General features: G+C 41.6%; 1 protein-coding gene across 1 annotated transcript; it reads left to right on the top strand.

The window, feature by feature from the left end:
- The first annotated feature begins 1,266 nt into the window (after positions 1–1,266).
- kif3ca (kinesin family member 3Ca) lies at positions 1,267–21,579 on the top strand. The gene is made up of 8 exons (XM_080490050.1): positions 1,267–3,223; positions 15,607–15,708; positions 16,449–16,571; positions 18,560–18,678; positions 18,805–18,921; positions 19,153–19,261; positions 20,475–20,620; positions 21,286–21,579. Exons 1-8 carry the CDS (start codon positions 1,802–1,804, stop codon positions 21,374–21,376), a joined length of 2,229 nt encoding a protein of 742 aa, XP_080346176.1. The 5' UTR covers positions 1,267–1,801; the 3' UTR covers positions 21,377–21,579.
- The last annotated feature ends 736 nt before the right edge of the window (positions 21,580–22,315 follow it).

The raw sequence follows: 22,315 nt of genomic DNA, 5'->3' as shown, positions 1-22,315 counted from the left end.
TTCGTCCACCTTTGTCCTTAATTTGTGCTGCTTTGGGAATACACTTATCTCAGATCAGGGAAGCAACATTCCATATTTAATTGGGAAACGTGAAAAATTTCTCTTTTGAACAGAAACAAATACATTTGTTTTTATTTTAAATGCACGATATGTCTCTTGTCATGTGATCTTGCGGAATACACTTCCATACAAACTGCAATGGGTTATTAACTAATATAGCAATAATAATTTTAATGATACAACTCAATTCATATAAAACATGACTAAAAACAATCAGTTTGTATCACAAACAGTGTTATTAGATGTTTGTAATGCAAATCAAAGAAAATATTATTTTTCATTGAATTTTGGGGGGTGGATTCTTGGTGAATCATGATTGTTTGTTCCTTTTGGTTCGATTTTGCCTATCAATTCTGTATCATTCTAATAAGTAAACATAGCCGAATCCCTTTTCACATTATTTTTTAGAAAAAAAGCAAACACATGCAAATGTGATTGAAGTGGAGGCCATGGAAATCATGAACTCACTTTTCTATTTTAAATATCTATGTAGTCGCCATACTGTGAGTAAAATGTTTTAAAGATTATTACGACGGAGCTACCTTTATGATTGATTTTCTTTCATATATCAGCTTGTTGTATTTTAAGCGCCAAAAATTGGGCACACAACAATTGCTCTTTTGGGAATCCTGGTTTTCTCCAGGTACTTGTCACATGGTCCATGTGAGGTTAACTGATGACCTTAAAACTCCTGCACTGTGTGGTAGTTTGTCTCCCCTGTGTTTGCCCTGTGAACATGGAGCTGGATGAATATGGGTGCATTATTGTTATCGTATATCTTCATGTTGTTGCAGAAATGAGAAGCTGGATGAAGGAAAAAGACAAAAAAGCGTTTTGGTACCTCATAATAAGAATGACACCATCCAATCCTAAATATCTAAAATTCTCAATTAAATATTGAGTTCAAATATAGTTTTCAGACAATGATGACAGAGATAATATAGATCATCAACTGGACAAATGTTGAGGGTTTTTGACGAGCTGGTGGCAGCCTTGGACAAGAATCCAAAGTTTAGTGGGATAAAACTCAGTTTCCCATGTTCCTCTGTTTCCACTCCGCAGTGATGTGGGGTGTGGTGGTTCAGTGTGTGTGTGTGTGTGTGTGTGTGTGTGTGTGTGTGTGTGTGTGTGTGTGTGTGTGTGTGTGTGTGTGTGTGTGTGTGTGTGTGTGTGTTTCTTGTGCGCGCGCGCGCTCCATCCCTCCGCTCACACGGAGGACTGGCAGCCCGCAGCGGAGCATCTCGGAGCGGGGGACGGGAGGATGTGGACGGCGGTGCGCGGTGAAGCTGCCGGGTGGTTCCAGCGAGGACGAGCGGAGCGCGATGCCTGAATCGCTTCGTGTCACCACCGCCGGCATCGTGGGGGTTTTTTTCCGCCGTGTGAGTCTGGACGTGTGTCGGGGCTGCGATGGAGCGTCGATCCGAAGCGTGAACGTCGCGGAGCGTCTGTCGGTCTGTGCGCTGATTTGACAGACAATAAGAAGAAGGAGAGGAGATATCAGGACACCCTGACATCCCGTCCTTTCCTGATCTGGACTGATTAGCCGCCGTCATTTTTTCTCCCAGTGGGATTAGATCAAGAAGCCATACTGAATTTGTTATTTATGATCATAAAAAAATCACAACTCACCAATAGCCGAGGAAAGGCTCAGAGAAGGCTTCTTAAAGCGGAACACCTCTTTAAATTGTATGTGATATAATAGCCATTTTGCTGTTTACAAAAGAAACAAAAGCCAGTCATCATGTCAAAGAGCAAAAGCAGTGAGTCAGTGAAGGTGGTAGTTCGATGCCGGCCTTTGAACCGAAAAGAGGAGACCAATGGGCCGTCAGGGGTAATCATCCAGATGGACCTGCGCCTTGGACAGGTGATCCTCAGGAACCCTCGGGCGCTGGTCAGTGAGCCCCAGAAAACCTTCACATTTGATGCAGTATACGATTCAAATTCCAAACAGAGAGATCTGTATGACGAAAGCGTCCGTCCTATGATAGATTCGGTGCTGGCAGGGTTTAACGGCACCATATTTGCCTATGGGCAGACCGGAACCGGAAAGACGTACACCATGCAGGGAGCCTGGATGGACCCGGAGAAGCGAGGCGTCATTCCCAATGCCTTCGACCATATCTTCACACACATTTCCCGGTCCCAGTCTGACAAGCAGTATCTAGTGCGGGCGTCCTACCTTGAGATCTATCGAGAGGAGATTCGGGACCTTCTCGACCCCAACCACGCCAACGCCAGAGCCCTGGAGCTCAGAGAGAGTCCAGAGACAGGGGTGTATGTTCGAGATCTCACGTCATGCGTCTGCAAGAGCATCAAAGAGATCGAGGAGGTGATGAACGTTGGCAATCAGGCCAGGGCAGTTGGAGCAACAGACATGAACGAGCATTCATCCAGGTCCCATGCCTTGTTCCTGATCACAGTTGAGTGCAGCCAGCCAGGACCAGATGGAAGGAAACATATTCGGGTTGGGCGTCTTAACCTAGTGGACCTGGCTGGCAGCGAACGCCAAGCCAAGACTGGCGTCCAGGGGGATCGCTTGAAAGAAGCTGCCAAGATCAACCTTTCCCTGTCGGCCCTTGGGAATGTGATCTCAGCACTGGCAGATGGGCGCAGTAGCCATGTGCCATACCGGGATTCCAAGCTGACCCGGCTGCTGCAGGACTCCTTAGGTGGCAATGCTAAGACTGTCATGGTTGCCACACTCGGCCCGTCCTCCCTGCATTACGACGAGACTCTCACCACCCTCCGGTACGCCAACAGGGCGAAAAACATCCAGAACCAGCCGCGAGTTAACGAGGACCCGAAAGATGCTCTGCTGCGCGAGTTCCAGCGGGAGATCGCTCGCCTCAGGGCTCAACTCAACCACAGAAAATGGAGGAGCAAACAGAAGAAGGAGCAGGTGGACGGCGAGAGCTGGGATGAAGATATCGATGGTGAGGAGGAGGAGGAGGTAGAAGAGGTGGAAGAGGTGGAGGTGGAAAAGGAGGCAGAGGACTATGTGAAGTTAGAGGAGCAGCGGTTGGAGAGGGAAACGGAGGCCATCAGAGGGGATCAGTTCATGCTGGCTGAGGAGAAGCAGAGGCTTCTGGGAGAGAAGGAGAGGATGATGGGAGATCTGAGGAAAGAGCAGGAGGCCACAGAGCAGCTGACTGCCAAGTATAAGGTGAGTTCACACCTCTGGTTGAACCTATGAGCTTTCTTTGTTTTTATCTATGTTATTCAGGGACCGAGCCCAAAGGGCGAGGACCCTATTGTATTTCTAATTTCTGCAGTTTTCCCCCTCATCCATCCTCTCAATGTTCACAAAAACACAAGAAATATCACAAAAATTCCATATTTTTGACAATCAACACAAACAATTGTTAACAGTTTCATTTCCTCTATCAAACAATCAATCAATCAATGAATCAATGAATCAAGTTAGAGACTTTACATGCCACAGCTGGTCACAAGTGGCATTACACAAGATGTACTACAGTGGGCAGCGTGCAAGACCATCGAGAGACATTCACAACCACAGCTACCTTATTGTCACTTATTATTTAACATGTACGTCTTATGATCGCGGGACAAAAACTGAGTAAACACAGAAAAGTCACACGGGCTCAGGGAGTTCATGCAAATTCAGCAAACAACGGCCTGTGTCAGCTTGCCGGTTCTGACAAAAGCAGTCTTGTTGTGAGATGGCTAATCCCTCTGTGCCAACCTCATTAAATATTATTGAAAGGTTAAAAGTAGCAACAAATAAACGTGAAGTACACGGTGGCATATGTGGAAGAAGAAAAGTGCCCAAATTAAATAAATGAGGACCTTATTAAATAATGGCTTAAATTTGTCATCAATTGATTAAATTGCCATTAAATACATAAATCTATGTATTTGGACAAGTTTGACAGATAAATTACACTCATGAAGCAGTGCAACACTGGACCATGACCTCAGTAATTGAAGAGTGAAATAATTAGATATGGTTTTTTTGCACGTTTATTTCTTCCACAGTGGTTAGGTTTAATATATGAATAAAAAGTAAAGGTACAGTAAATCAATTAATCGGCAGTTACCTTGATATTCATGCAGTCTAAAGCCAAAATTCAGTATACTGAAGCTTTTTACATGTCAGGATTAGAGGAAAATTCCTAAATAGCAGTATTCTGATTTGGTTTTGCAGTGTTACTCAGATTCTAACGCGTGAGAGAAAGCTGTGTCTTTTGTGTCTGTAAATGTCAGATTTTTTCCCCCCGATATTGAACCGTCACACACACTGGCAGCAATCAAAGGCAGAGTCAGAGCTGCATTAATTATTTGCTGTGATTCATGGGCCTATCCAGTCAATAAGTCACTCGTGCAGAATGACTGCACTCTTTGACGCTGGAGCCGCAGCCTGCGCCCTCCAACACGAGACGCTGCTGTATCAGCTTACCGAGCAGCCCGGGGCTCCGAGCAGCGGCAAGGCAAAGGGAAATGTAGTCCTATAGCACCATTCAGACACAAGGCAATTCACAGTGCTTGGCGAGGAAGCAAAGGAAATACATAAAAAGAAGGTGATTAAGAAAGGAATAAATAGGAGGATCAATAAGCCTGAGCACATAACAGTGTTTAAAAGAAATTAGTGTGTCAGCGGTACTCAGATGGTCAGGAAATTTATTCCGCCGGTGAGGAGCGTAGGAACTAAAATCTGCTTGTCGTTGTTTCTTCTGACTCTGAGAACATTTCTTCCTGTGCAGAGATTGAAGCTCAGGCGTAATTTGCTCCACCCTCTTGGTGATGGTGGCGACTGATGAGTTGCAACTAGGTTCTTCTTCTTCTTTTTTTTTAACGGAGACCTGTAAACACACCGTTACAATAATCTGGCCTGCTGAAAATAAAGGCATGAACAAGTTTCTGTGAATCTTGTTGGGGCAGAGATCCTTTAAATTTTTTTCAATATTTTTCAGATGTGCTGAAATGTGTTATGGTATGACAGCAGCGCCGCCATGAATGTTTGAGTGTGTGCACGAGAAGGTGAATGTAACTGCCAGTGTGAAATACTTTGAGATTGGAAGTGGTGAGTTAATCCATTTAAAGTCCATTAATGCTTTAATGTGGCTGTAGTACACTTCTGTAATCTGTAGAATGGGCGGAATAATATCAGTCGTCTGACGGACTTAAAGCAGATTCTACATAGGGTTTTTCAAAAGATTTACAAACGTGAGTTTGGGTTAAAATAAGGAAACAATGACAATAAATATATATATTTCAAGCGTGAGGCTGTATTCAACATTTTATGCATACAGGTTGTATATTTCAAGCAAGTCAGAAGAATGTTGCATATTGGGGTGGTGGTAGTTATACCAGTCTATCATTCAATATTCATGAATACACAGTTTAGAAAGTCCTTTCCTTCTAATTTACCCGAATATGCAATGATTGTGAGAAGGCCTCAAAATCTAAACCATGACTAATCCAATGTGGGAAAGATCTGTTAGATAGAAAAAGCAAAACAAAATCAAATCAAGGCTCATCAGTCTTGTAATGAAGGACAACCCAAGCCAGAAAGATTCCTCTGACTCAGCAGGAGCTTAAAACAAAAGGCCTGAAATCAAAAGGACAGAGGCGCTGGTGCCGCACTGAAAAAGCAGATATCACTCTGAGCAAGGAGTCGATCTGTGGCAACGTCCCGCCAGACTGGGAGCTTAACGCATGTCGTGATGCTGCGCCCGTCACACTGAGAGCTTTAACGTACATTTCTGCATGAGGCTCCTCATGTTTCATCCCTTTTTCACTGTTTGTTTTGCAAATAAGTGCAGGATCATTACTGCACAGCCTGAATGTTTGAGGAGGACCGGCTGGGTGCTGAGCGATGGGAATCAGAGGTTCCTGTTGTGAGGAGGAAGATGATTAGGGAGAAGAAGTATTTCCTGCCTTTCATGCATCAATCTGCTGATGCTGGTTTCATCTCAGACAGGATGGAGGTTATTATTTGTCTGTTATCAAGATTAGTGAGAGATTTCACCTTTACAAAACATTCTAAGATGAAAGGAAAACCAATGTAATTGCCTTATTTATACTGAATACATTTTTTGCCGTGTGACTGTCCAATCTTTCATACGATTGGCTGAGGCTGATATTAACCCACCAACCGCAGTATGATGCCCGAAGCACCCATTTTTCTCTTGGCTCCGCGGACCAATCAGAGAGAGGTTGCCAGGCAGAGACTCGTACTTGACAGAGAAAGCGCGAGAGAGGGGGATCAGTGGGAGTGAGCTCAGAAATAACCAATTATAGATAACATAACATGGCGAGGCAATTGAGCCTCTCTCTCTCTCCCACGTCTGTCCTCTCAAGTCCACGAGCTGCAAAGAGAAGTAGGTCGGAAAGCAGCTCCGGTGGGTCAGCTGGTGTTTCTGCCGGCTCACTGCTCTCCTCCGTGCTGCGCTCCATCTGTGTTGCATTGTGCGGCGGTGCCGGTGCAACTGTTGTTAACCTGCTGATGTGCCGACAGCTTGCGTTCACACGGCGCCATGCGTGACACCCTGTTGGTTGTGCAGGTGAAGATACAAGCACGGTCGGGCGTCGTCGCAAACCACGTCAGGTCCAAATTCACCTCCTTGTTCTCACACTCTCATCTTTTGCTGGAACGTGTGAAGAAGCTGAAGCTCGCCTGGGGAGGATGCAACTCGTCAAGAAGCAGTGAAAAAACGTCTTTTAAGGACGGAAAACATCCTTGATTCATCCATCTGCTTTCTAGAGCGCTTCATCCAGCGTATGGTTGCACTGTGGACATACACAGAGTGACATATACTCACACTTCAGGCAAAGTTAGACCCACAAATTCACACCAAATGAGTGGTATTTTAACAGGAATGTCCTCAGACCAGACTTGTTTCGGGTACACAGTATTCTCTCTGTACATCGACAGTGCCAACCACTACACCACCGGGCAATCCAAAACCACCGTAGATTCTGTATGTTTTCATACCATTACCTGGTATACTGTATCTACCAGCTGTTTGAGCTGAACATTTAAGAACAGGTTTCCCCTATCGGTTTGTTCTTTTCATACTTTTTAAGCCTTTATTTGGCATTCTGTGTTCATCTAAAGCTGTGATTTATTGCATAGGGCATTTGTTGACGTTTTCCTCAAACACGGAAGTAAGCTCTTCTGGATTGGAAATCACTTTTGATATTGTGGCAAACAGCTCGGCGTCACTCAGACCCTGGCAGACTTGTCACGCGCTGTCAAGGTTTTATCAGTCGCGTTGCATTTGCGGCAGACTATGACGTGAGTTTTGACGTGTCAGCAGCCGCCGTGTCATACCGCCTGACACATCCAACATACGGAGATCGGGAAAACTTGCTTCCTGTGAACCTGTGGAATCGTCCAAAAGCCGTTTGGATCAGAGGAAATGTTGCACAAACGTCACTGCCAACATGACAACTTGAAGTCTGCAGCTTTAATAGATAGATAGATAGATAGATCGTCCACAACATCAGCATCCAGATTATAGAGCATGTTCCTTTTACAAAAAATGATCAGTTGAACAATGATACAGTGATACTCTCATTTCTTCATCGAGTATCTTGTTCCCTTTTATTTTCAGTGACAAGTAGAGTAACTCCATTACTTTTCCATTAAGTAACTGGGTCACATTGAGTCGCATTACGTAGATGTTTTTTTTCACCCAATAACTCAAGTTCAGTTTTTACCAGAATATATTTCAATCTCACACTTCAACCCACACAGAGCAAAAGTGTAGCTGCTCTTATTGGTGTGTGTGTGTGTGTGTGGCTTCAGGAAACAATGAGGTGTCAGTGCAGCGGCTCGCAGCGTCACGCTGCTGTGCGACCCTCCACTGGACTATTCTTAGATCTACTTTTCTGGGTCAAAACTGGAACTACTGCCTGCTTCTGTCTGTCGCTCACATTCCAGCTCTCGCTTTTGGGAGAATATAATCTGCCGTCTTTCTTTCAAATATGTTGCTGAAGAAGAAAATCCATGTTGTTTAGGAAAATAATTGAAATGTTTATCAAAGCTTAACCAACAGAATGAAGGAGAAGTCATTTGAATGCCGTCTGCTCTGAAATTAAGCTGTTCAGTAAAGATGTTGGGCGAATGTTTATTTTAGGATTTTTTATTTATTTATTTTTTGAGACTTTAGCCGCAACTTGAAATGTATTATCTTTGCATGAAGTTTCCCTTTCTTGAGTTTGCATTTATAAGTTTTGTGTAAGTGTACTGCGCTCTCAGTACTGAGTAATCTTCAGTCTGGTAGAAACACAAACCTCCTCACACAAAACATCGAAGTATCACAGTAACTCCTTCCAAATGATTTTTCTTAATTTAGCCAGACTGGATGCCGTAAAAAGTCTCACAATAGAAGTGTGACCCTGATTTCCGCCATTCCTTGTTTTTCTTTATAATGATAGTGTGAGTAAGTTAAACACATTTATCACTTTTACATGAGGAGAATCATACGGATATTTATAGTGAATCATATGATTATTTGATATAAAATGATGTGGCATATCCCAACATGTGATTTGATCTGATCAACACGTCCTTTATATAGTTTATTTTTAATTCACACTCAAGCCAAATCCATTTTATTTCCCTTATTTGAAATATTTTCCGTAAAAGATGTTTTAATCAGAATTCGAACATCACATACAATATTTTTTCAAATCAAATCCAGGCCACTTTATTTTATTGTGACATAACACACATCCATTGTTTCTCCACCCTATTATTTGTGTAGGTTTTTAAAGAGTGTGTATCTCCTACATGGGGGCAGCAGGGAGACAGGTGATGTCCAGAATGGACGGGGTTGTTTTAAAAACAGCTGCCCTTCTGTGGTCAATCAGTGTGAACGTCTCCGCCGCTGTACGGATTTCTTTTGAAAGCAGCTCGGCTAATAATGCGGCTTTCTACATCTTCAGTTAAGCCCCTGAAGTAAATTGTATTTGCAAATACGGCGCAAAAACACAGAGTGTGCTGTCAAGAGTGTGACTCTAATAAGCTCAAACTAATAGTTTAAAGTCCTCCATGGCAAACTGCCCGGATCACGTCTGTGTGGGGAAACACTGGGCTCTTTCTCTGCGGCTCTTCTGATCTTTCCTTTCTTTTTGGAGGAACCCTAAAATAGATGTTTCCTTGTCAGGCGGGTGCAACAAACAGAATAGATCAACTTGGCCTGAAGCAGAAGGATAATTGAACCTCTGAGCTGAAAAACAAATAAACACCACATGCTTACCGATTCTAGATCAGCACAAGTAATTAATCAACTCAACGTCGGCTCGTTTTAGCTTCTCCTCTCCTTTGTTGTCGGATGAAATCGACGTTGACCAGACATTAGGTTTTCCCTGCATCCTGCCGGCTGAAGGTCAGCCAATCAGAGCGCGCGGTCAACAACAATGCCCATTGCCTCATGGGATATGTCATCTGTGTAACGCGTGCATGTGCACATACATGCTGTTTTTTTATTCCTTTTATGGACAATCAATTTATTTCTGGTAAATTTACGGTAAGCTCCATTATAGATTCTAACTCACAACCCTGATACTTATCCTAATCTCAACCTAACGCAAACCTTAGTCTGAACTATAATGTGATTGATTTTCTTTACGGGAACTTGATTTTAGTCCCAACAACCCTAACCCTGTAACCACACACACACTTGCAATCCTATCTTCCCATACACAAACTTTAACCTTTTGCCCTAAAAACGTAGATTGGACCCCACAAGTGCAATGCAATGTCAGGACTACAATAGCACACACACACACACACACACAAAACACACACACACACACACACACACACACACACACACACACACACACACACACACACACACACACACAAAAACATATGGCTTAATGGGCAGGACCACAGGCTTTCCTGTTTATGTAGCTGCCTTCCTGTTAAAATATAGGTGGAACAAGGAGTGAACGTGTGTGTGTGTGTGTGTGTGTGTGTGTGTGTGTGTGTGTGTGTGTGTGTGTGTGTGTGTGTGTGTTGGAGGTAGCAGATGCAGATGAATGGAGCGAGCTCATCGCTGCTCTCCATCTTTCAGCATGGAGAGCCACTTCACTGAAATATTGATGAATCAGCTCTGTGTGTGTCCATGTGTTTTCACGTGTGTGTCTGGATAAAGTCTCCGTGTGTGTGTGTGTGTGTTCACTTCAAGCCACTGAAGAAAACATTTAGTACAGTAACTACAGGAAAAGAGGAACATCCATACATAAACATGAATAATTTAACACACTGTGTGTTTGTCTCATAGAAATGGAAAAGGGATTTAGAACGGATTATGTTTTCTGACATTTCATGAAATATATAAAACAATCATCATGTCAGTTTTTTACACAAGGTGCTAAACGAGTTTAGAAAATAATCCTCCTCACCTTTGTGTCTTAAAGCAATATTTTAACTTTGAGAAAGCTGCTGCAGGTTAATATATTATGTATTTTTTAGCCTGGTCGCTCCCCGCAGGCCGCGGCCTCACCGCCATTGGTTCCCTGATGGAGATGAACCGACTCAAGATGCAACACTTCCCCGTTCTCTTCACTCCCCCTTCAGGAAATGGATCAGTCACAGCCAGAAAAATTTGAGCTCACACTTATGTGCAGATTATGTGTCCTCAAAGAAATATGCTGGCTGGCCCTGGCACACATGCCTCCTCCTGAAAGTGAAATGCAGTTATAAAAGCCTCAGATTTACATCATCTGACTGGCCAACTTTAGAAAAGAAAATATAAATCCCCACGGCACATTTCATGCCTGTTTGTTGTTGCGTCCAGTTATTTAAAAGTTAATTGTGGCAACTAATTGCAGGTCTTTGTCTCACATCAAGTGATTTGAATCTGAATTTAAATGACTAATAAAATGCTTCATAACGTCACATAGAGAGGATTTGAGAAGCTAATGTGTCTCACAGAAATCAATTTTTCAAACGGCAGAGCATCATCAGATAAACATGAGTCATTACAGAATGGACATTTTTATTTAGGGATAAAGAATTTGATTTCACTTAAAAAAAACAAAAAAAAAACATTTATTGCAGTGTTGGTGAATTAATAAAAGCATGAGTCTAAAAACCAAATATATTTGTCTTGAGCAGAATTTCTTAGTAAGATTTAAAGAAATATAGTAGTGAGGTCATTTATTTATTCAATCTACTTAAGTTTACTGTTAAATAATTTACAAATAATACAACCGTCATTATCCATTTTTCTCATTGATGCTGCACCTGCATATCAAGACTTCCTTAAATTGACAGGTTATTTTCGAAATATAAAATTGTATTTCATGCTCGTGTTTTGGAAATACAAATCTTCTACACTGCTTCATATTCAGGGTTGTGGGACCAGATCCTGGCAGACTATAAACACTGCAGGTTACGCTGTGGACAGGTCGCCCGATCCATCGCAGGACAAACACAGAGAGACAGACACAGACTGGACAGACTTTTGTGTGCCTCAGACATAAAACATTGCATTTTAAGGAGACAACTCTCATCTGAAGTGAAGAAAACTAAACTCCCCCTCCTTCTTTTGTGTCCCCTTTAAATTGACATTTCCTTCGGATAAATCTAAATCATTTAAAAGCTGAATGCTTCCGTTCTTCTATTTAATCAAAACTGACTTGTCCTCTCATGTCTGAAGCTGGATTTCTTTTTTGATTCGACGAAATGTCCTCCTGATTTCTTTTAATGACAGCCTTGGGAAACTCACGACCGTGCGTCGGCACAATTCCAGTGAGCCCTTGTTTAAATTCAAAAATTAAAATAGCTGACTAATGCGAGATCTCCATCTAACATGCATTGGACACAACGGATAGTCACACACACACACACACACACATTATTTTAGAGTCGCCAATCGTGACCGTGAAAAGAAAACCATAGTTTCTGAGGTGAGCCCATACACGCACAGGGAGAACATGCAAACTCTTTGTAAAAAAGTCCCACACGCCTCCGGACCACCAGCAGCTCACGGGCAAACACAAACGGAAGGACTAAACAGGTGCAGCCGCCGGCCGGACTGAGGACGACCACGGGAAGCTGGCTTTTATTTCAGGGGCTCCAGATCAACCAATCAGCTGCTGAGGACGCAGGGGTCATGAGCCGTGTGAGACTCAGACGGGAGGACATACAGCCAGGATTTGTCACACTTCGTTTCATATTTTTACTCACCAATAGTGCCACTGCATTTAGTTTTTCACTCTTTTTTTTTCTCTCGATCGCACCATTGATGGAAACCTCGATCTCCATCCAAGTGGCTGCAGTTTTCATGTAACGAAGGAGGAATTATGGACTAAAAAACACAAATAAGTCCCACTAAACTGGAGCTGAGTGATGGCACATTTGCCGCAGGTCATTTTAGACTAAACTGGATGTCCCACTTAAATTTTCATTTTGTATTAAGAAAGTTACGTAACATATCACTGGCTTTTCACGTCATTGAAAGCACTTTGAGGACAATGCTGTAAAAACACAGATAAATATTTAACTCACCTGATAAAGCATCCAGTTCTCAGGCTGTTGTGTTTCTCTATATTTCCATAGTCACATAATTAGTAATAATAGTCTGGAGAGAATGACCTCACATTTGAAACAAATGCTTTTGTGTAGAAAAAGTATGGTGGCCATAGAACAATGTGACCTAATTTTAAGAACGCAATCCTGAGGTGGCAAATGAGGAGGAACGACCATGAGAATCTCTCTTCTGTGAATATCAGCCAATCTGAATGTCTCTATAATTATGCTGAGAGTAATGGATACTAATTACAAGTGGGAAACTGATAATTACATTAAATGGAGTAATTGTGTGTGACACAAGGGTTTTCAGACAACAAATTTAGAGTAAGTGCAGACTTTCTTAATGTCGTATATACAACTCCTACATGTGAGTCATGATGGTGTAGTGGATAGCACTGTGCTTCAACATTAAGACGAGCCCTGGTTCAAATCTCTGTGTTGAGTTTGCACGTTCTTCCTGTCCGTGTATGAATACTGACACAAAGACGTGTTTATTTTGGTTCAATTAGAATCAAAGGTCTTCAGCCTTCCTGCAGTTATTTCACGGGACCTTAACATTCAGATTAAATCCCATACGATCAAGCAAGTGGAGAGATACTGAGGCACTGAGTTAAATATAAAGACAGTCCATTAATAGTGTGAATTATAAAAGCCTGTGCATGAGGAATGTGCATGTATGTGACCAGCCCATGAGGGGAGAGACACGGGATGCATGAAAATGGAAAAATCCTCCCGCATGAATCAGCCCTTCAATGAAGCTGAAAGAATATGACAGAATACAAAGAGCAGCAAAACAAGCAGTCACATACACACACACACACACATACACACACACACATACATGTACACGCACACACACACACTGAACACAAAGAGTACTCTAAACAAAGAGGCTTTCTGTGCAGACCTGCTGCAGACGCGTCCCCTCTGAAGGACTCCACTGTACTCCGCATGAGTTAAAATGTGTGTTTTTGTGTGTATAATCCAGTGGACAGTGTGGTATGTGCAAATGCTGGAGGATGTATACGCTGCACAGGATGACACACACACACACACACACACACACACACACACACACACACACACACACACACACACACACTCTTTTTGTATAAAGTCCAGGAATGCGGCCTATACAAATGCCCGTGGCCCCAGTGTGCCTGTCGTAGGGGCCCCTCTTTTTCTGTCCAGCTTTTGTCTTTTTACACTTTTCCCTTCAGTTTTTTTTTCCTTGCTGCTTCTCTTGTTTCTTGTATTTCCCTTCTTTAGACTTCTGCCCTCGGGATGAGGATCTGAATAATGATGGTGTGTGTGTGTGTGTGTGTGTGTGTGTGTGTGTGTGTGTGTGTGTGTGTGTGTGTGTGTGTGTGTGTGTGTGTGTGTGTGTGTGTATGAGTGCATGCGTGATTCACTTACAAGACTTGAAGATTACATCACTTTGACCTCCAGGTATTTAATCCTCCTGTAATTGGGGTCTTGAAGTCACTGAGCTAACATGAGGATGTAACAAGAGCAACACAATGATCTAGAAAGCGCGAGGGGACTTCTTTGTATCATGACTCTCCTGTAGGCTTTGTAGCCCAATGGACATATAAATTGTTTATACGTTCAAGTATTGAAGAATCACTTTATTTTCATTTAACAAAGTAGTCCATGCAATTTCGCATCGGTTAAACCTTCACGTCTGAAGCACCACGAATTTTGCTCAGAGCTCAGATTGTTGTCCTCACAGCGACGATCTGCCAGCCTCCATCGTCCGTCTGCCCCACGAGCACAAAGTGTGCACAGACGGCAACGCCGGCACACAAACACTCACAAAGACACAACTGTTCAATGTCCAGATGAACTCAGTTTGACCTCCAGGAGCTTCAAAGACTAACAGGATTTTAGAGCACATTTGTGTTTTTTTGTAATTCTGTCTTATAGTTAAACACCGATGTCAGTCAACGTTACGATAATTAGCATTTTATCAGTTGTGTTTTTTGTTTGTAGCAATGAAAACTTAAGCTTTTTCCCTCTATAATACTGTATTTAAAAGTGATTCTTCCAAAAAAACAATACAATACTGTACTTCATTATTTTACAATATTTATCTATCTGTTTTTCTACTTTAAAGTATTCCACTGATTAAATACACTTTTACAATCAGGAATCTTCTGTCCATATTTAACTATAACTTGACCATAAACCTCTCGACACCATGTGAGCTGCTGACTTTTTATTCTGCAGGGTTTTACTTCGCTTCCCAATGCCTCTTATATTAACCATGTTTTTATCCTTTTAGCCTGTTTGAACTGCGTTTGTATTAATTATACATTTTGTATATTCTATCTATTTTATAACATGTGAATTGTGCACTTTTTCATCTTGTTTATTTTCTTGTACAGCAACCCAAATGTATGAGTCCCCAGAAGTCAAGTTTTAATTTGACTACAGTCATAAAAACAATGAATAAATGAGTTTATATCATAGATAAATGATTAAATAAACACTGGGCTTCATAAGCCCCGATAACACACATTGCACATGAAATGAGTTCATTCTATTTAAAAATGAAGCAGCTCCAGGTAACACGATGTCCTGCTAAGTTTTTTTTTTAAATAATTAGTTAATTTATCATTTTACAATTTTATTTATCAGTGCATTTAGGAAAACAATTTATAACATTTCATCAACTTAAATAAACATTAGTAAATAGAATTACATACCAAAAAAAAAAAAAAAAAATAGAAATGTATGTATATTACATACACATAGTAGCTACAGTTGCAGGTAAGTACAAAAATACAGTTGATCATCATTAAATGTACAAAGTAAATATCAAGTTAATCCTCAATTATCAAATCAAATTTGTTATGCTGGAGTGTCTTTGGATGTCCTGCTATTTAAACTGAAGACATACGGATGTTTGCCGTTTTAGTGCTCGACTCCACAGTCGGAGGCTAAGATGATTAAAATGTTAAAGTTGTAGGATCACAACATCGGAGTTTAAGTTACGGTTCGACCTTTGTTTTGTTTGTCACACTCAGGCGATGGAGAGCAAGCTGCTGGTGGGAGGAAAGAACATCATCGATCACACCAACGAGCAGCAGAAGATGCTGGAGGTGAAGCAGCAGGAGATCGCTGAGCAGGTAATCACCAGAAACCTGCATTTCACTGCAAGATTGTAAGATGTGTCGTTGTTTCCTGACGCAGCAGCAGAAAGTCTGTTAATGAGCTGAAGATAAGAAAATGTGTTTGTTTTCCACAATTAAAACGAGTGTTCGCTGCATATTAAGCTGTTATGTTGCCGCTCATTGTAGCTGTTTTCACAGGACATAACACGCAGGCGTTTGTGGGCAAATAATTAAAATGTGTTTAAAAAAAAAAAAACTGTGAAGCAAAACAGGACAAAGAGGAAGAAATGTTTGCTGAAAGGGTTGTTATTATTATTTCAAATTGTCACACATTTCAACCTGAAGTCTTATTTACTCGATGTTGGTGTCCAGTTCCAGACAAATATAAGACATCATCGTAAAAAAAACCAACTTAAATCTGTTGGAAAAAAATGACCAAATCACTCATTTCCTCCTCTCAGGATTCTCTGAATTGTAATTTTGAACATAAACTCCAGCATCTTGCTGTTCTACAAAATAAGGTCTAATATAAGCTTAGACATGAATCACTAGATTCTTTTGATAAATGTTTGAAATGTACTCATCTGCACTGGTGGCAAATCTCTGTGTTTAACTATCATGTACTCGTAGAGATTCATACCTTTGTTAATAAATAAATGTAAATAAAAGCAATGTACTAATTAAGCTCATTTGCTGGATCAAGGTAAAGGTGCTCATAAAGCTTTGTGTTAAAAAAAGTGTATTAATGCTTTCAGACGCGCAGTGAGAGGGAGATGCAGCAGCAGATGTTGGTCCAAGATGAAGAAACTGTGGAACTGAGGGAGACTTTTACTTCTCTGCAGCAGGAAGTTGAGGCCAAGACCAAGAAACTCAAGAAGGTAAAATCTCCCCCCGTGCCGGATTCTCACATGAACGTCCAGAAACAATGCTTCCTTCTTACTATAAACAGATGCTGATTTGTTTTTACATGCACACCTACGGACACACGCATTTGCTTTGTTTTGTTTTTTTGTTCCCCTTCTGCTCCTTTGACCCCTGTGACCCTGACATGGACCCCAATGGCCCCTCCCCCTTGTACCCGCCCCGGACACACGCGCCGCTCGGACACATACTTAAATCTCAGTACCTCAAGGTTTGTCCTGCCGTGCCCATGTCATTCCCGGACCGGTATCTCACCATCACGCCGCATCAGGCCTCCTCATATGGTTCCACACTAACCTTCTTAAACCTTCTTCCCACTCAGATTGCACAATATCCCCCAATAACTCACTAAACCCCGCCCCCCACCCCCACCCCCCCACGATGCACAACAATCCCTCCCTTCCTCTCTGGTCTCCCAACACCGGCCAGCAGGACTAACACCGAACCACCCGCCATGAGAATGACTCCGACATGACTAATGATCGTCTGCTGATCTTTGCTGCTCTGATTCCAAACGTGTGCCGTCCGCTCCCCTCTCCTCACTGCATGGTGCCGTCATGAGGAAAACAATGCCAGGAAACCTTTTTTCACGCCGCGCACCGATTCTGATTTTTCTTATTTATCTGACATGTTTTTGAATATTCGGCTTGTGTAAAATCAAGGGTAAGTTGCTGGAACTGGAACTATGATCTGCTACAACTGCAGCCTAAATAGACTTAATGAAATTAGGAGTCATTTTAAGCCTATTTGAAGCATTCCAGCAGCAGCGTCAGGAATTAAGAAGATATCTGGCCTCTGGGAACTGAGTCACAGTTGTCGAAGTCAATGAAAAATATAGTTTCTGTGATTCTTGTTGCAACGTCAAACTTTTAATTTCTGTGTTAATAGGGCGTGTCTTTGGATATTTGTACATGTAGTGTGCAGTTTTACTCGTTCTTGACTAGTTGTTCCTATAAGTCTGTTTTGCTGTTTCAAAAATCAAACTTTCATTTGTGGAGTGCGTCCATAATTTGAAATATTCAACCTTCTTAATCAGCATTTTTATAGGCAATAAGTTTCTTTTCTTTCTTTTTTTTTTTGATAATGATAATAATATGTTTTTATATTTTTCTAGTGCCATTTATTTAAAACACAAAAACTAAATTTTTAGATTTTGTTTTAATTTAAATTTTAAAACTTGGTTCAAATACCAGCTTTCGACAATTAAACACTGTTAAATATGAACTTTGAGACAATCTAAAGAGTTACTTGAGTACAATTACTCTGCAGTTTGGACCTCTGGTTATATTATTATGTTTCCATGTAGATATCAAACTGAAAGGAAACAACCCATTACTGCGCTTTGACGCACTCTGCAAGTCTAAAACTAAAATAATATATTGAATTCAAAATGTATTGAGTAAAGAAATGGCAGGAATTAGTATTATGTTGTAGTCGTGCAGTAACAGCAGATTTGAACATCCCCTGAAGCAGTTTTTAACTATTTTAGGCTCCAGGTTTGTTGTGCTGAGAGAAGAAACCACCTTCTTCTTGGTTTTCTGGCCGGCTGCCTGTTATTGATCACCTTTCTAATTCAAAGCTTTTACACCCGACGACTGCAGGAACAATAAGTGCCGCGTCATGATTCAGGTCAGCAATTTTAACCAGCTCCTTTGTGCCGAGCTGTGGATGAAATCAAAGAGTGAGAGGTGTGAATGCGCCCGAGTGCTGGAGTAGAGTGGAGGAACGGAGGAGACGGAAGGAGACGGAGGACTGCAGCCATGTTGGTGTGGCCTCTCATTGGCTGGCCACTTCTCCAGACGCCACTGCCTCCGGTGCTGCTGCTATGGGCAACCGAGTGGCAGCGAGCTGGAAACCAGTTTATAAGCTGATAGACCCACTGCTCCCCTCTCACCCAAGAAACTCTTTGCTTGGTTCTTTCTTTCTTCCTCCCTCCCTTTTGTAGCTGTACGCCAAGCTGCAGTGCATCAAAGCGGAGATCCAGGACGTGAACGACGAACACGTGAAGAGCCGGCAGGAACTGGAGCAAACGCAGAACGAGCTCACCAGAGAGCTCAAGTTCAAGTGAGTGAAACCAGCGACCAGCGGGCAGTTTGCCGGAGTCGGATTTCAAAATTCACCGGGAAAGAACGGAACGGTCACAAAATGCTGAAACATCAACCAGAAATAGTCCGCATTTTATACGTGCAGGTATCTGATCATCGAGAACTTCATTCCTCCAGAGGAGAAGAATAAAATCATGAACAGGCTGACCTTTGACCCCGAGGAGGATCAGTGGAAGTTCCAGCCTCTTGTTCCTGCAGAGAGGTCGGTGACACAGTCATTACATTTCTTTTTTTGGGTTTTTCCCTCGTCAGTCATGACTTTCTGTCTCCATGTGCTTCTCGCTCTTCTTCTTCTCTGATCTTTTATCGTCGTCCTCTCTTTGTTGGTGTCCTTCACCGCTGCAAACTGCTGCAGTTTCTTTCTGCCTGAGCTTCTCTTTAGTCCCGCCGTGCTTTCAGGACTGATTTCTAATAAGCTTTCATTGCGTCTCAGTAAATCCACACAGATGAAGAAAAGACCAGCGTCTGCAGTCGGATACAAACGGCCCATCAGCCAGTACGCCCGGGTTGCCATCGCCATGGGCGCTCATTCTAGATACAGGGTAAGGGTGTGTTTTGGGGAGGTTTTGTTAAATTCTCAAATTAAAGTTCACTTACAAAACCTCTAAAAATCAGTGCATAGTTGATATACAATTGCATGTTTTGCTCACTTTGTGGCGATACAAAAAAATCTGATTAATGTAAAATCAAATTCAAGCTTTTAGATGGGAAATATTTCATCCTGAATTTCCGTTTTTGAGGTTTTATTTTATTTAGGATATATGACCTCTTGGGCTACAACCTGAAACAGCTTAATTATTTTAATTAAAAGACACGTGCATGGCAGTGATTATATTAGAAATCATATATATTGTGTGTGTGTGTGTGTGTGTGTGTGTGTGTGTGTGTGTGTGTGTGTGTGTGTGTGTGCGTGTGTGTGTGTGTGTGTGTGTGTGTGTGTGTGTGTGTGTGTGTGTGTTGAATGTGACAAATCATGTAAAGTGCTTTGAGACTGCTGATGCAATAAAACTACACAATATATCTATCTATTTACTGTATTGCATCATTCTCGTTGCCTAACGGTATTTTTTATTCCATTCTATCGTTCCTGCTACTAATTACATCTAGTCTTGTACATATTAATAATCTTGTTTGTACTAGTTTTTGTTTAGATTAAGGCTGTTAACATTAAGGTCGCCTTAGGGCCACTGATACAACAATAAAATATGACAATAGGACATTTGGATTTGTTTTCTACTGCACAAATTCAAATTATTGAAACTGACTTGAAAGAGGTTTTGTAAGCTTAATAGGCTTTGTAAGTCAAATACATTTGCATTTTCTACATGTTGCATATCTGACGATATTTTAAAGGGTGTTAATATGGGCTTGGGCACTTAAACACATGCATTAAATGCACCTTTTATTAAAGTCTTTTTCTTATGTGTTTTGAGTAAATATAAACATATCCACTCACATTACCAATGGTTTTTTTTGCCCACCACATCCTAAATAGCTTTGGCTAATCCCAGCAGACTGTGGGCAAAATAGAGGACTCACGCGATATTAATTACAGAAAATTCAATTTAAGGTAGGAATAAATTTGTCCCCAGATAGCAGCAATTTAAAAAACTGTTTATCCGTCTTATTTGTGCTTAATTGCTGTTCCCGAAGATCCCTTCAGGTCAGAAAGCCTCTGCTTCATAAGCAGTGTGAGACATACTTCCTGCCTCAGCCCGCACCTTCACTCACATTTGATGACAATTCTGTGTTCAGGCTGAGAACATCATGTTTCTGGAGCTGGACGTGACTCCTCCCAACATGGCCTCTCTGGACCGCTCAATGGAGGCCGACACAAACCAAAGTCCCTCGGTGGACAACTCGCCTACAAAGGACAAAGGAGTCCGCAAATCTCGCTCCTGGTGAGTTCCCCGTAAAATGATCATACGTTTATTACACATTAAGCGATCAAGTTTTGAGAACTGAGAACCCTGCAGATGTGCTGACCTCGTAAAGATACTTAGAGATTATGGAGAACAGAAGAGAAAAAAAAGTTTTTAAAAGTCCAACTATAATGTTCTTTGGTCACAATTGAAAAGTACAAGTTTACAAGATGTTTCTCGAAATACATTTTGTTCGCTCCTGTCCACAAGCTCAGTCCAGCAATAAAATAAAGCAGTGACTGCAAATATAAGGTTTTACCTGATACTTCAATCAAATGCTGGTGCAAATTACAACCATTTGCATTGTTGTTTTAGTTCGTAGCTTCATCCGCTATGATCTGAGCTTTACTGAAAAGGACTTTATCTTACTTCTACTGAAACCTGCTTTTGTCATTGAGCCTGTGTTTGACCAGTGAACTCTTATCGGTTTAGAGTCAATGCATCGCTAAATGGGATTACTGCGTATTAACTACACCCTCTCTTGGCCTAATCTGATGGTTTATCTCTCATTTTGTCCGAAGCCTGTAATCTCAGCGTTGCCGCCGAGTAATCATATTAATATAAGTCTCTGTTGTAAGTAAAAACCTGGATTCTACCTTCTATTTTGATTCTAAAACTTCACTCTTTTTTTTTCATGTTTGCAGGTGTCAGACCCCTAAATCCCTCACGTCCTCCTCTTCTAATGCTTCCCTGGCAGGATGTCATGCTGCCACGCCCACCGCAGCAGCACAGTAAAGCTTTAGCGAAGATAGATCTTTTTCTTTTCTTTTTCTTTTTTTTTTTTTAAAAAAAAGGGTTATTTATTTTATTTCTGCACTTCCTCGTCCTTCTTTTGGCCAGTGATCCTCTCCGAGAGGCTTGATTGCAGCAGCTGGGACACAAACGCTCTCCAACACCTCTGCAGAGTCATGAGGGGGTCATCCGATGACTCCCCGTGGAAAAAAGAAAAAAAACAACAACCCAGTGAACCTCAGAAACTCTGGAACACACGACTTCCTCCTTGTTCCACGATTGTAAAGAACGCTCTGACTCCACTTCAGTCCTCCTGCATGTTAGATACTGAGAGCCGTGCATCGTCTTCTTGAACCCAGAGAACTGAACTGATTGGACTGTGTGTGTGTGTGTGTGTGTGTGTGTGTGTGTGTGTGTGTGTGTGTGTGTGTGTGTGTGTGTGTGTGTGTGTGTGTGTGTGTGTGTGTGTGTGTGTGTGTGTGTCTGACAGCTCACAGGATGTTTGAATCTGCTGTAGAAAATTGCTGTAAATATTTCATGTGTGTGGGGATTTTCTTTCTGGTTTCTGTGTGAAAACCTCCTAGTCAGAAAGTTAAAGTCCGTGTCGGCTTTTCGAAATGGGCACAAAAAAAATATATATATATAAAATGAAATAATGTGTGGTGTTGATGGTCAGATGAGGTGGTTTAAAACCTGAATGATGACCTTTATCATGTCTACCTGTTGTCTCCCATCAATCCTCTGTCCCTTTACAGTGTCCAACAAAACGTCTTATTATTATAATAATCTAATTAAAAATGAAGAATGTGAGGCATTTTACTGGGATTTTTATTCACGCTGCGGAAATGGAAAAACAAGGATTGACCCAAAAAACAAGCCTTGAAATGGAAATACAGGAGAAAAACCCTCCAATATTCAAAGTTCATGATATATACAATTTAA

The sequence above is a fragment of the Lipophrys pholis genome (assembly GCF_963383615.2).
Source record: "Lipophrys pholis genome assembly, chromosome: 21".
In the NCBI taxonomy this organism is placed as follows: Eukaryota; Metazoa; Chordata; class Actinopteri; order Blenniiformes; family Blenniidae; genus Lipophrys; species Lipophrys pholis.
The sequence above is the reverse complement of the archived record's forward strand: the minus strand, read 5'-3'. Positions and strand labels throughout refer to the sequence as shown.